This window comes from Solanum verrucosum, unplaced genomic scaffold (assembly GCF_900185275.1).
Source record: "Solanum verrucosum unplaced genomic scaffold, falcon-dt-bn FXZP01000149.1, whole genome shotgun sequence".
Classification (NCBI taxonomy): Eukaryota; Viridiplantae; Streptophyta; class Magnoliopsida; order Solanales; family Solanaceae; genus Solanum; species Solanum verrucosum.
Window position 1 is genome coordinate 856,541 of NW_026020295.1, and position 14,001 is coordinate 870,541.

Sequence of the window (14,001 nt, forward strand, 5' to 3'; positions counted from 1 at the left end):
TTAAAAAAAGACATAATTACAAAATTGAAAACCTGAGTTTGTATTGGATATTATCAAGGGTTTCATTTTATTTTTTTTGGATTTCACGTTCAGTGTCCGGTATCCAATTTTCGGCCTCACTATATTCATGCTGGAATGTCCGACTTTGGTGTTGGGGTAAAACACTCCTATATAAGAGATGATTTTGTTTTCAAACCTCGAACATGAAACATTAGATTAAGAATTCAAGGTACTTAATTAACATATCACAACTTATCGGTTGAGGTATAATATATACACTAGCAGCGACTAATTTTGTCACTAAAATAATCCTTAGTAGCGACTATCATAGGTATTAGCAATGACTAATTTTGAAACTAAAACGAACTTTTAGTGGCGATTAATCTTGTCACTAAATCAAACTATTAGTGGCGACTATTATAAGTATTCGCAGCGACTAGTTTTGTCACAAAAATATGCTTTTAGTGGCGACTATTATAAATATTAGCGGCGACAAATTTTGCCACTAAGACATACTTTTAGTGGCGACCATTATAAGTATCAGCGGCGACTAATTTTGCCACTAAAACATATTTTTAGTGGCGACAATTATGGTATTAGCGGCAACTAATTTTGCCACTAAAAGTAGTCAACTACTATAGGTATTAGTGGCGACTACTATAGATATTAGCGGCGACTAATTTTGCCAGTAAAACATACTAAGCGACTATTATAGATATTAGCGGCTACTAATTTTGCCACTAAAACTTATTTTTAGAGCCAACTATTATAGGTATTAGCGGTGACTAATTTTGCCACAAAAAACATATTTTTAGTGGCAACTGTTATAGGTATTAGCGGCGACTAATCTTGAAAAAAAACATACTTTTAGTGGCGACTATTAATGGTATTAGCGTCGATTAATCTTGCCACTAAAACATACTTTTAGTGGTGATTAATTTTGCCACTAAAACATACTTTTAGTGGCGACTATCTCCTTTCTTCTTCTCTTTTCAATATATATATATATACTTGAATCTTACAAATAATAATTAAAACTCATTTATGTTGTGACTATATACTAAAAATGGCAACATGGTTAGGATTAAACTATTGACCACTATAAAACTATATAGTATAAAAATAAATAGTAGTTTTAAAATCTTAGCTTATACATAAAGCTATATTTGTTTTATGGATTTAAAAATCTCTGCTTTCACTAACACCGACTTTATGAAAGTTTACTACTAATTTGTATTAATTAAAGCAATGTGAATTGAAAAATTTTCTTTTCAAACAATTGAAATAGCGGCAAAAATACATAAATATAATTAAATCTTACAATCAAAAGAATAAAATAATAAACAATCGATATCATCATAATCGTAATGAAAGGTTTTGAAAATAAAATCGTCTTTAAAAATGAGTAAGCTTTAACCTAAATGGAACTTTCCACTGTCAATCCGAATCAGTCAGTGGACGTTGTACTTCGAATAAAAAAAAATTAATGAATACATAATCTTAAATAATGTAAGCTCTAAATTAACATAATAGACTCTGAAATATATATAACTTTATATATACATAAATACAATGTTATATAGTATATTCTTTATAATAATTTTTTATTTTATTAATAAAAAATAGTCAGGCAAACGATATTATTAGGCATGGAGATCCTAGTTGACCTTTGACAGTATACAACAAAAAAAAGAGAATAAGTCGTGGGAAAGTACAACAAACATTGACAAAACACACCGACTAATATTGAGTGAGAAATATATAATGGATTAAAGTCAATAAGAATATTTTTATTTATTTGGATAATTTTTTTGTTGTAGTTGAAAAAATTATAAAAAAAATAGTTGACATTGTTTTAGGACATGAATTTTACTAAAGACAAATGAAGTTTTGCGAGTGAAAGTCAGTATTTCATTTGAAATACTTTCCGAACTAGTTTTTGTAAAATTTCAAATTATTTATTTTAATGTAAGATAGAAATAACAAAATCAACATGTCGAATGTTTCTTAAAATATTTTGATTATTATTTGTGGATGAACGACTTCATAACATTAGAAAGTGAAATATCCAAGTTAGAGGAAGGTAGAAATTCAAATACATATTTTGCCGAATTTAGTAATTTTTGTTTAAATTGTGTATTTGTATATATTATAAGGTTGTCATTAGTAATCAAAATTGTTGTTCTTAAACTTAAAATTCATAAAATTAAAATAGTGACTCCGTCTATCATCCAAGTAAACTATCAATAGTTATGATGGTATAGATAAGATTAATTCCTTCATTTTTGATGAGAAATTTTAAATTCGAGTCTCGAAAAATAAAATAAAATCCTAATAGAAATGCATTATTCCATAATATGTCTATTCAAATTAATCAAGAATTCAAAACATATATCGAATATCGAGTAAAAATAAATATCCAAGAGATTGATAAGATATGGTCATAAATAGTAGACATGACATGTCAGTCTCAACGAGTAACCGACCAATGAGAACAAAGTATAGATAAATATATTCCATTGGCAGCAAAAGATTTGCTTAGAAAGATTTGAATGACCGTATTATTTTATGTTGGATAGAATATAAAATAAGAGTATGTGTATTAATATAAATTTCTCATAAGATGAGAAAAATTAACTATCACATAATTAAAATTGTTCGCACTAAGTTATATGAATATCTATATATTATTTTATACAAAATAGAATACTGAAAAAAACAATGTGTGTATGAGCATCAAAATGATTAAACTATTTATGGGAAAAGGTATAAGTATCCCTTTAGACTATGATCAAAATTTCAGAGACACACCTTAACTAGACTAAGGTCCTATTAGACTCTTGAACCCATTTTTTTTTTGTAATTTTGTACATTTTTTTTACTTACGTGGCATTCAATATCTCCCGCGTCCTCAATTGCGTGGAGTCATAGAGTGTGTCACGTAAGACAAAAGGTGTGCAAAATTACAAAAAAAAAAATGAGTTGGGGGGGGGGGGGAGGGAGTAATAGGACCTTAGTTTAGTTAAGGTGTATCTCTGGAATTTCGGTCATAGTTTGGAATACTTATGCCTTATCCCACTATTTATAGATAAAAATATCTTTTTAAAGCAAGTAATTTATAATAATTCTCTAGTATTAGTCTCCGCATGTTAATTTATAAGCAATCCTCGAATGACAAATTTTGCATAACTAGTACATGAATCAAACGATCCCTTAATAACAACAACAATATACCACGTATAATTTTACTGATAGAAATAAAAAACCCTTATGCTTATATTATTAAAATACAATTTAACTGGTTATAACATATTATTCCACCTTAAATTACTAAGTAATTGATATGTAGAGTGACTTCTTATCATAGTTAGGATAAAATATTACAGTAAGAAGAATTAGAGGCATATATAAAAAGAAGGAAAGATTCCAATCAAATCCACAAATTTTAATCCTAATCTTCCCACGTTGGATTTAATGTCAACTCTCTAAAAACTGACCTTTTCATTTCATACTTTTTTTAGAAATTCATTAATTTAATTTCTTTTTTGTTCTCCTATAAATTATTTAGACTTATTGTTCTAACATATAATTTGAAACTTTGGAGTAAAGATATTAACAAAATTCATAAACAAGATATTCAGAGAGAGATGAAGTTGGTTTGGTCTCCTGAAAAAGCATCTAAAGCTTATCTTGATACTGTTAAATCGGTAAGTCTATTATTTTTCGTTTTTTTGTTTCATGAATTCAAAATTTAGAGTTAATGAGTTCGGAAAAAATGTTATACATGTATCTACACATTTGAGATTTCATTTAGGTTTTGAGTCATTCATGTCTTAATTCAAATAAGGACAATAATTTTTATATGGCTATTATGAATCTGTACATCGCTCATTTTTCAATCATTTTGCAGTGCGGGTTATTGCAAGAATCCACAGAAGCGGAGTTAATATCAGCCATGGCTGCAGGATGGAACGCGCAAATGATCGTAGAGACATGGTCTCGAGGTGGCGCTACATCAACCAGCATTGGCCTCTCTAACGCAATTCATCAAACAGGTGGTAGGCATATTTGCATAGTCCCAAACGAAGATACAAAAACAGAGTATAAATCAATTATGGAGAAAATCACCGGAATGTCACCGGAAATTGTCATCGATGAGGCGGAAGAAACATTGGAGTCATTAACGGGGATCGATTTTCTGGTTGTGGACTGTGAAAGAAATGATTTTTCGACGATTTTAAAGGTGGTTAAATTAGGAAACAGGGGAGCAGTTTTGGTATGTAAAAATGTGAGTTCGAGAGCTGTTTCAGATTTCAGATGGAGGAGTATTCTTGATGAAAAATCAAAAATCGTTCGGTCGGTTTTTTTTACCGGTCGGAAAAGGATTAGATATTGCTCATGTAGGGGCTGTCGCCACCGGAAAGAGTGTCTACGGTGGGAAGATGGAAAAGAAATGGATTAGAAGGTTCGATAGAGAATCTGGTGAAGAGTTTGTGATTCGGAAGTGAATTTAGGTGAACTATCTAAACCTCGACTAGTTCTTCAAGTACTTGTTATCTACATATATCGAGTAACTCTATCACCAAGACATGGTCAGATTGAAAAAAAAAAAAACATACTGGAATTCTTTTGTATTTGTTTGTTAGATTTCTTTTTCTTTTTTGGGCATTTTTGGGTTATGTACATTAGATCATCACAAAGTTGAATATTTGGTTTGCCAGTTGGGTTTATGCTGGTGTGATTTTGTTGGCATTGAGTTGTATATTGTTTGATAGCATTTGAAACAAAAAGAAAAGTAGAAGATTGAATTGATGTGCCATGAAAGATTGCATTTTTTTTTTCTTAGAGGATAGGAAATAAAAGAAAAACTTAAGCAGGGCGGAACAGATCTGAGGTGAGAGTTGCACGAATAAAGAGTGAGCCGGGTTGAAAATAGGTCAAAATACTATGCAGGACAAGGAAAGTGAATAGGTTTCTAGAAGTCAGCAAAACAGAGAATGTAGATACGAATTCTCTCAATACATCTACCTATTCTGATGTCACGTTAAACTCTATGACCAATTCATCTAACAGCTTAAGTTTTTAGATGATTCTCACACAGACACTTTTAACATCTATAGGCAGTGTTCATGATATGGTTGATCAACAAAGAGCATTTAACTTACTCTTGCTAACTCTGTGTGACTGCCAACAAGCCACTGTTGTAATTTGCGAAGTAGTATCAACACCACTAAAGGTTGTGGCGGGGCTGCAGAATATGTCTCCATCCTTAAAATGAGATCTCAGGTTCGAGACCTGAAAATGGAGTAAAGAGCATTTTAACTCCAACTTATCACTCTAATAAAAGAATAAATGATGAATATGGTGGATAATGACAGCCAATCAATTCTAAAACCTTCAATGAAAGAAGGAAATAAGAACTATTTTGCAGCAACTTTAACTTCAACGTGCCTTCATCTTGTCCAACCTTTTCAGAATTTCGTCGTGTTGACCTACTAGCGTCCATGTTTAGGGCACATAATTTGAACGCACTAGACACAAAATATAACTACATAGTATGTTAAGATTATTCAAAAGAACTGTGTAATCTGTCAACCCATATGATCTGAAAAATGCTAGAGGCTAATACACGACGACGTCTTTGAAACTTTCATACAGTCAGTTGTGGATAAAAAGAACCAAAAAATATGTGCACTGTTGTCTAGCACATGGAACCTTTCAGCCACGTATTTGAATTATAATCAACAGCAGAAACTACAAACCAAGTTTCTTCAGTAAACTTTTGATTTCACAAACCCATCATCCGTCCAGCTTTCTTTTTATATCACATAGACTTGCTTCTCATGCAAAATTATTTTCCTTCCTCATAACAGCCCTGAAATAGTAAGAATTGTTACTAGATTACGGATACAAAAGAGTGGCGAAAAGGGAACCGAAGAGAAGAAAATGGTGAAGAGATCTTACAACTTGGAAATCTTTTTTACAAGCCCGTCAGAAGGTGGTAGCGGAGCATATGAAGCAGCATTAATTATTTCCTGTTTCATCACCAGCAGAAGTGGTTATTTAGTTTTGCTCAACAAGCATCACAGGCAATTAAAGACGACACAAAAACACTCAATGGTTGATATCTGAACATAACACTGTATCCAACTGTACTGATATGTGGTTCATTGTTCTTGTTCTACCTTTAGGAGTTAGATCAACATTGAATAAAAGCACCAGCCGAACAGAATCTAATTAGAGATATTTTATATAGCAAATCTCCTCCTCCTTTTTGGGTATATATAGTACTACCTTTGTAGGAAAATACACACAATAATACCTGAAATTTCCCAAGCACTTTCTGCTTTTTGGCCAAAACATCTTCAAAATTATTCCTAGAAAAAAAGAGCGGGATAGTATTATTGCATGGTAAAGGACAAACAAAAGTAACCAAGAAAGAATATCAATAGAGAGCAGATTTTAACTCTTGTTTTCTAGTCTTAGTTGAAGTAAGCACAAGCTCCCCATCTTTGATCCGAGTCTTTTCCTGTTCATGGCCATCAGAAAGTCATTTTCATATTGTAAAGTGCTGAGAAGAGGATGGATTGATTTTGGATTTGACATCCTATTTTTTTTATGGGCATTTTGGATTTGACATCCTATTATCAGAACCAGCAGATATGTTTATAGTTACATCAATTGAGAAAGGAGATAGTGCCTGTGACATCCATCTCCAATCGGATTACATATGGCTCGTTCAAGTCGTTTATAAAGCTTTAAATTCTCTAGTATTAGCATGTGGAATTATACTTATGGATGAGAAAGGAAAAACTTAATATGTTGTCTTGACTAGTGGCTGACCAAGGCTGTTTCAATTAGTATTACAGCAGGTACAACCAGCCAGAAGAGTGAGAGCTGAAATACTTATATTTAATTTATCTGCAACATGCTCATTGCTCCCTCACACGCGAGCCTGATCCTTTGCGTTGACCAAGCACATGAAAATATTAGTTAACAGGCATGGGTGAGACTCAAATACAAAAAGTCTACCTGCTCTAATCCATGTTAAACCACGTAATCACTTCATCAAAAAATTAATGTTGTTAAAAGATAACACCTTTACCTAGTTATTCTAGGTCTGCAACACTTCTTTACACTAAATTTTTTTGACAACATAGCCTTAAATTAAGATAAATTGAATTTCTTTTTCATATGTAGGAATTATTTGATATTTTGGTAAGAGTAATAAAACAGCTGAGTTGCACCTCCTCACACCAAGGAGACTTAAAAAGACTAAAAATATATATTTCCAAGGAAAATGCTTCTCAGACCTGAAACTCAGCTTGCAACAAAATCACCTAAACAATATGTGCTTATTTTTTTTAAGAAATGCCAGAAGAATGCACCATGAGAAACTATTATTCTAAGAAATTCCATAAAAAGTTTAGATGATCAATTTTTTTTTCCTTTTTCCTTTTTTTTATGTTTTGAAGGGGGGGTGGGAGGTGGGGGGAGGATGTTAAGGGGGTGAGAAGAGTCAAATACTTTGCAGGAACAACAGAGGAGTGAAACACTATGTGCATTATGATTAGTGGTGGCAAATGGGCGGGTTGGGTCAAATTTGGGCGGGTTGAAAATGGGTCAACATAAAATGGGTAATAATTCAACCCGCCCATATTTGATATGGGTAAAAATTGATTGGGTAACAAATGGGTTGGGTAAAATACTAGTTTACCCATATTTACCCATAATTTCATGATTATATAGTACTCTACTTAAGAATTCAACACGGAGAAAATATTTTAGTCCTTTTTTAGATGAAAAATGTTGAAAATGCTTCATTTAATTTTATTGTATCATAAAAGTAAAAAATATCCCAGCTTTTCAATATAAAATAAATTTATGTAATAACAAGGGGAAAATATTTTTAATTTCAAAGTAAATGAATAGTTGCATTTTAAGACTAAAACATGCTTAATGCACTTTAAGCAATGTCAATACTAATACACGATTTGATTATTTTACACTATTATTTATTATCCAATATAAAAATAAACAAATAAAAAAAATATAATTATAATTAACAAAAGAAATGTCTTATCAAAAAAAAAAAAAATTAACAAAAGAAATGTAGATTTAAAATATATATTTTTGGAGGGCCAAAGACTTCACTTTTTCAATTAAAGAAGAAGAACATAAAAAGGAAGAGAAGTTACAATTTTTTTTAGTGATATCATGAATTTTGGGTGAATAAAAGTTAGAAGCTTAACCCATTTGGCTAATCCATATTTTACCCATATTTTTATGGGTTGAATATGGGTATCAACCCATACTTTACCCATGTAAAAAGTCACTCACCCAACCCATTAAAATATGGGCTCATTTTGCCGGCACTAAATTATGATCAATATTAAGAGCAAGAATGGTCAACATTCCATGTGAACAAATTTAAAACACATCTGCCACCTTCCAAGGAGAAGTCTCATACTAAGATTTCCAATTCTACTAAAGGATGTTTTGGAATTCATATGGCGGGAGAGAAACTTGATTAGCAGGATGGAAATGGTTTATCCCTTTGCCCCTTTTCACCTTCAGCAGCCCCATCAAAAAGATTTTAATCAGTTTATTTAATTTTACTCCTCTTATTTCAATCTTGTTTCAATAACTTTGAGTTTTAATTCTAAAGAGCAACTGTTGATACCATAATTTATTTGAAACACATAGGCAAAACATAATTTGGCATAAACATATAAGTTTAAGCCAAATTCCAGCCTAAATCGTAGAAGACAAGAATGGATGTAGAATGCCACCTCCTCAAAATCCTATCCCTAGCCATCTGTCGAAACCCCATATGATCTTGTATGTGAACACAACAAGCTTGACTTATCTTTAATGCTGCCAGAAACATGTGAACTCAGAAAAGTTGAAGACTTGAATTCTCAAAGTTAGAGAAAATTTTGCATCGGAAAACATGATCAACCACTCACCCCCTTCCCCACATGAAATACATCTAGAACCACCCAATTTGACAGTATTTCCTGACAGTTGTCTATTTATCTTTACCCTTTCATTAGAACCAAAGTTATAACTTGAGGGTGGTTTATAGTAAGATACCTGACCAATCCCTCTATTCTACGATCTGATAGTTCATTTCAGGATGGACACTAACAATATTCCAACAATCATTTATCTATTTTTATTTCACTAAGATAATTCTTAAGTTAAAGCTGTAGGAATAGACAAGGTCACCAAACTAACCAGGTCACTCGACCTCAGTCAATGTCCTTTAATTCAAACGTTAGAGGACCATAAAGAGTTCCGCAGTGCTGGAAGACTGGGTAGCCACATAATGTTCCATAGATGTGCTCTGACCTCATCAAATCTGTCATATCTATTCTCTCAAGTCTCAAGTGCTTGCAAATAACAAAAGGAATAAAGGGGGCTACGACTATATTTCTGCAAACTACGTTAAGGAGTTAAAATGTAGTCATAGTCACTCAACCAGATGGCACACAATCGACACATACACAATAAAGTTTCAAAAGTTTAGTGTGTTTTTTAACGATTCAAAGGTCTAGTTGATTCCACTTGAACCAAAATGCAAATATTCTAAGAAATTTTTTATAAGATAATGATATTTTATTAAACCTAGTACCAAGAAAGTACTGCAGAAGTACAAAACGGAGTTATGCATCTTCAATAAAAAAAATAGTTCTCAACACACAGATTCTAAGAAACTAGTTTTATTTCCATGAACTCAATTTGAAATAAGAGAAAGAATGGAAATCCGGAACTAATGAAAGCAAGATGAAGAAAAAGCACGACCAACCAAATTTCAAGTGACATTTCCTCAAGGGCATAATGTTAAAGATTAAAAGAAGAACTAACCATGAGCATGATCCTCTCCCTGACTCTTTCACTCAACCAATTAGCATTTTTGACATCAAGCTTCATAATAATTTTTGTGCCAGCTGCAGATAAATACAAATGTCTTAGGGATAGCATTTACGGAGGACATATTGTTCACATGTCATGTCAAGTCGAAGAACTACCTCATCAAACAAAAAAATGTCACGTCAAAGAACATAACAGACCTGTGTTAATACTTCTCATACGAGCTTTGCTTGCTGCAAAAGGAAAACAACTTCATTAATAATTACAAATTTAAAAGCCAATGTAACTGCTGAACATAATTCTTTCAGATAACTCCTTACGTGTGCTGGTATTTTGCTTCTGAGTTCCTTTCTTCCCTTTCTTCTTGATAGGCGTGTTTTTCTTAGCCTTTGTGCTTGCTACAGACAATAACCAATTTTCTCAGACATATTTGCTGTCTATGTTGTCCAATATTGTAAATCAAGAAGAAATCTACCTGCATTAGTGTCTTCTGTATGACTTCTAGTGTCAACATATCCCGCAAAGCTCACAGAAACATGACCTGTATGTGAAGGTAACAGTAAGAAGAAGCCGGACCACTAACACTTAACATCTTTAACATCCTACATGCTGCTTGACATTTCATCTCAAATAGAGGCCATAAGGTTGCAACAATCTACTAGATAACAATTGTATAAGTGGCACACTCAGAAATTATAGGGAGAGCACATTAATGTCAAACAAGTAGCCCCACATGTACTTTCTAGTTCCCACCACCCCCACACTAAAACACCATCCTTTTGTAATCTGATTTTTAATCAAGCCAAATGATGATGAACTGAAGCCTAAACTTTCAGTCAACATAAAACAACCTAATCAAAGAGGTGTTAGGCTAGTGGATGCTGAATAGTCATATCCCTGAATCTACTTAATAACCTTGTCATTTATCAAAGATTAGCACCCACCAACCGCTCCTGAAACTCTGCAATACAGAACCAATGCATAATATATAACTCATTTGAAGATAAAAGCATTGTAATAAACTCAGATTCTCAAATCCACGGAGCCTTATCAGATTTCATGTAAATAAGACGATTTTAATGTCTCAAATAGAAATAAAGAATATAGATGTTCAACTTCAGACAGAGGCAGATTCAAAATATTAAGCAAGTGATGCAGAGCACCATTGTAGCAACGGTGCAAAAGTAGCTTAGATAGATTCATCTCCTCGCCAATACACAAGGTGTCACAAAACTCTGATTATAAATTTACTCTAAACTTACTTCTGTACTCCCTCAATCCCCAAGATATTTGGCCACTCACACAATTAGTTTCTCGAGATTCAACTAAATAAATTTTAAGCAATTATCTGAGAATAATTGCAACTTGTAGTTATCCGAATATCTAACTTATTAATTTTAAACAAATGCATTGAATTGCTCCAACATTTCTAGCACTATTTCCCTTCCCGAGATCCAAACTAAGTAAACTTTCACTAACATTTCAAAATATATTTTTTCACCATTTTACAGCAGATAATTGCAACTTATAATACTATCAGTGCAGTTTCCAAATATCAAATTTTTAGTTTTAAGAAAATGCAGTAATCTAGTCCAACTTAGCTCATTACCAAATTAGACTCTCGTAATAATAAACCAAAAGTGAGGAAATAGTGCTAGACATTCTGGAGCTAAATCAGAATGATTAATGCAGTTTTTCAAAATATACTCCTTCACCATTTTCACAGTCTGGGGTCTTACCAGAAATGATCTCTCTACACCACAAAGGTAGGCCTAAGGTTTGCGTACATCCTACCCTACCATACTCCACTTGTGGGATGTTGTTGTTGTTACTATTTTACAGAGAATAATTGCAATTTATAATACTTTTCGTGCAGTTTTTTAATATATGAGCTTTAGCTTTAATCAAAATGCAGTAATCTAGCCCAATTTAGCTCCAATAACGTACAAAATCAAACTCTCATAATAATAAACTAAAATTGAGGAAATACTGCTAGACATTTTGGAGCTAAATTAAACTGATTAATGCATTCGTTTGAAATATACTTCTTCACCATTTTACCGAGAATAATTGCAACTTATAACACTTTTCGTGCAGTTTCTTAATCTATTAGCTTTAGTTTTAATCAAATGCAGTAATCTAGCCCAATTTAGCTCCAAAAAGGTACCAAATTAAACTCTCAATAAACCAAAAGTATCAAACAAATAGTGAATATGGGAATATAATGTAAAATTGAGTTTGAGCTATTGAGTACTTAGTGTAATTTTCGGAATAGGTTCATTTCCGGTAGAATGAGTTCGTTCATCTGCTTGAAGAAGGTAATTGTAAACGGCCGGCAATCGTCGAGGAGCTGTTTTCTTCTCGAGGTAGCTCAAACCTGAGGTCGACGCAAACCGAACGGCACCGCCGCTGAGGGTGGCGCGTGGAAAGATTGAGCGAGGGACATTAACGCTTGTTGTTGATAACAATTTAGGATTCAACAGTTTTCCGGCGATCTTAGTTGTCTGCTTTAGGATCGCTGCCATTTTCCGGGAAGAAGAAGAGAGGACAGTGGCCTAAACCCTAGGGGACCCAAAGTTCACTATAAAATATTTTTTAAAAAAAATACTACTTGTATTTTTCATTTACTTATTTGAATATGTAATTATTATTGTAAGGTTTATAAATTTTATTTATTTTTAGAGTTCATTCAAACTAAAAAATAAAATATGTTAAACTTTTCATTTTTCTTAATTTCTTATTCGATATCCAATAATTACAATTCTATATTTATAAACACTAATTATTAACAAATAAATAACATACAAGTATAATTCCACAAGTGTGATTTACAGAGGGTAGAATGTACGTAATAGATATTACTTCTTAAGTTTAACGCTCATTATTAACAAATATACAACAACATATTCAGAGTAATTCGAGAAGTGTGATATATGTGTAAATCATATATCTACTTTAACGCGCATTACTATTCTACAATTTATTAGCACTTGTTAAAAAGAAAAATATTCAATTAGGATTATTATCTTTTCATTTTTTGAGGTCAAACTTAAAATATCCAATAAATTTAGATTCTCAAGTAATTTGAATTCGCGATACTTAAAAATGGAAACCTTAATATAATGACCATCAATAAAAAAAAAACTTTTTTAATACCTTGGAAAAGCATCATACATTGTCAAACTATTTTAAATTTTATATGAAGTAAAATTCTACTCCATAATGTTTGTCTTTGCAATTTCATGTGAACATATTGAATTGTTATAAAGGGGAAAATAAAAAAAGGTAGTTTACTATATGTAAAGTATCTCACATTTATGCAAAGGTCGAAAAAGACAGCATCACAAGAGAAATTTGATAGTCAATTATCTTTGATGCAAACATTACTGGTTTACTCACTAATGGATTTTGTGACTTATATGCAATGTATACTTGTTGGTAGGAGATGGTAATAACCCCAAAAATTTGAATTCAAAATTGTGTGATTCTCGATCAATAGATTGACTAAACCACACCCTTGAGTGGTAAAAAATAATACAATATCAATCACACTCCACGCAAAATAAACAGTCATATAACTTGACATTCTAAAAAATAAACCAAAAAATGACAAAAAATATCAATCACACTCAACGCAAAATAAATAGTCATATAACTTGACATTCCAAAAACAAACAAAAAAATAATACAATATCAATCATACTCCATGCAAAATAAACAGTCATATAACTGACATTTCAAAAACAACAGAAATAAACGCCCACCGTGGGGCTCGAACCCACGACCACAAGGTTAAGAGCCTTGCGCTCTACCAACTGAGCTAGACGGGCTTTTATTTTAATTTTATTGTGTTTTACTATTTGATTCTTGAAAATGTACTTCTTAGCGGATTTTGATTTTCATGACCACCATCTAGTTGTCTTAACCAACAACTTTTGTGGAATTTAGGTTATCGTGCAGTTCAACAAAGTAATTAATTCGGCTTCCGATTCATCGACATTGCTAGTTAATTTTGTTCATAGAAAATAACATTTTTTAAACTTTTTATTTTGTGGTGTGGCTCAACAAAACATTCACAATATCCTTCTTATTCCTTTAAAGTTTGAGAATATGTTAACTGTCGAG

General features: G+C 32.2%; 1 protein-coding gene, 1 non-coding gene and 1 pseudogene across 2 annotated transcripts; 1 reads left to right on the forward strand and 2 right to left on the reverse strand.

Annotated features, from left to right (window-relative positions):
• Nucleotides 1–3,611: 3,611 nt before the first annotated feature.
• Nucleotides 3,612–4,556, forward strand: LOC125834726 (uncharacterized; annotated as a pseudogene).
• Nucleotides 4,557–5,658: 1,102 nt separating this feature from the next.
• LOC125834725 (uncharacterized) lies at nucleotides 5,659–12,464 on the reverse strand. The gene is made up of 9 exons (XM_049513872.1): nucleotides 12,131–12,464; nucleotides 10,352–10,417; nucleotides 10,197–10,274; nucleotides 10,077–10,109; nucleotides 9,871–9,953; nucleotides 6,468–6,529; nucleotides 6,323–6,377; nucleotides 5,965–6,035; nucleotides 5,659–5,875 (listed from the first exon to the last, which is right to left on the reverse strand). The coding sequence occupies exons 1-9, from the start codon at nucleotides 12,399–12,401 to the stop codon at nucleotides 5,842–5,844; spliced, it is 753 nt and encodes a 250-aa protein (XP_049369829.1). The 5' UTR covers nucleotides 12,402–12,464; the 3' UTR covers nucleotides 5,659–5,841.
• A 1,169-nt stretch (nucleotides 12,465–13,633) lies between these two features.
• On the reverse strand, nucleotides 13,634–13,706 carry TRNAK-CUU (transfer RNA lysine (anticodon CUU)). Its single transcript has one exon. It is a non-coding gene; the product is annotated as a tRNA-Lys (tRNA).
• Between the last annotated feature and the right edge of the window lie 295 nt (nucleotides 13,707–14,001).

What these genes read in the sequence shown, in the direction of transcription:
- LOC125834725 (XM_049513872.1), bottom strand. Translation starts at nt 12,401, where the DNA reads ATGGCAGCGATCCTAAAGCAGACAACTAAGATCGCCGGAAAACTGTTG. An exon ending in TACAGAAGACACTAATGCAG is followed by an intron (nt 10,275 to 10,351) that starts GTAGATTTCTTC and finishes TATTGTCTGTAG; the next exon opens with CAAGCACAAAGGCTAAGAAA. An exon ending in AAGTGCTTGGGAAATTTCAG is followed by an intron (nt 6,036 to 6,322) that starts GTATTATTGTGT and finishes GTGATGAAACAG; the next exon opens with GAAATAATTAATGCTGCTTC.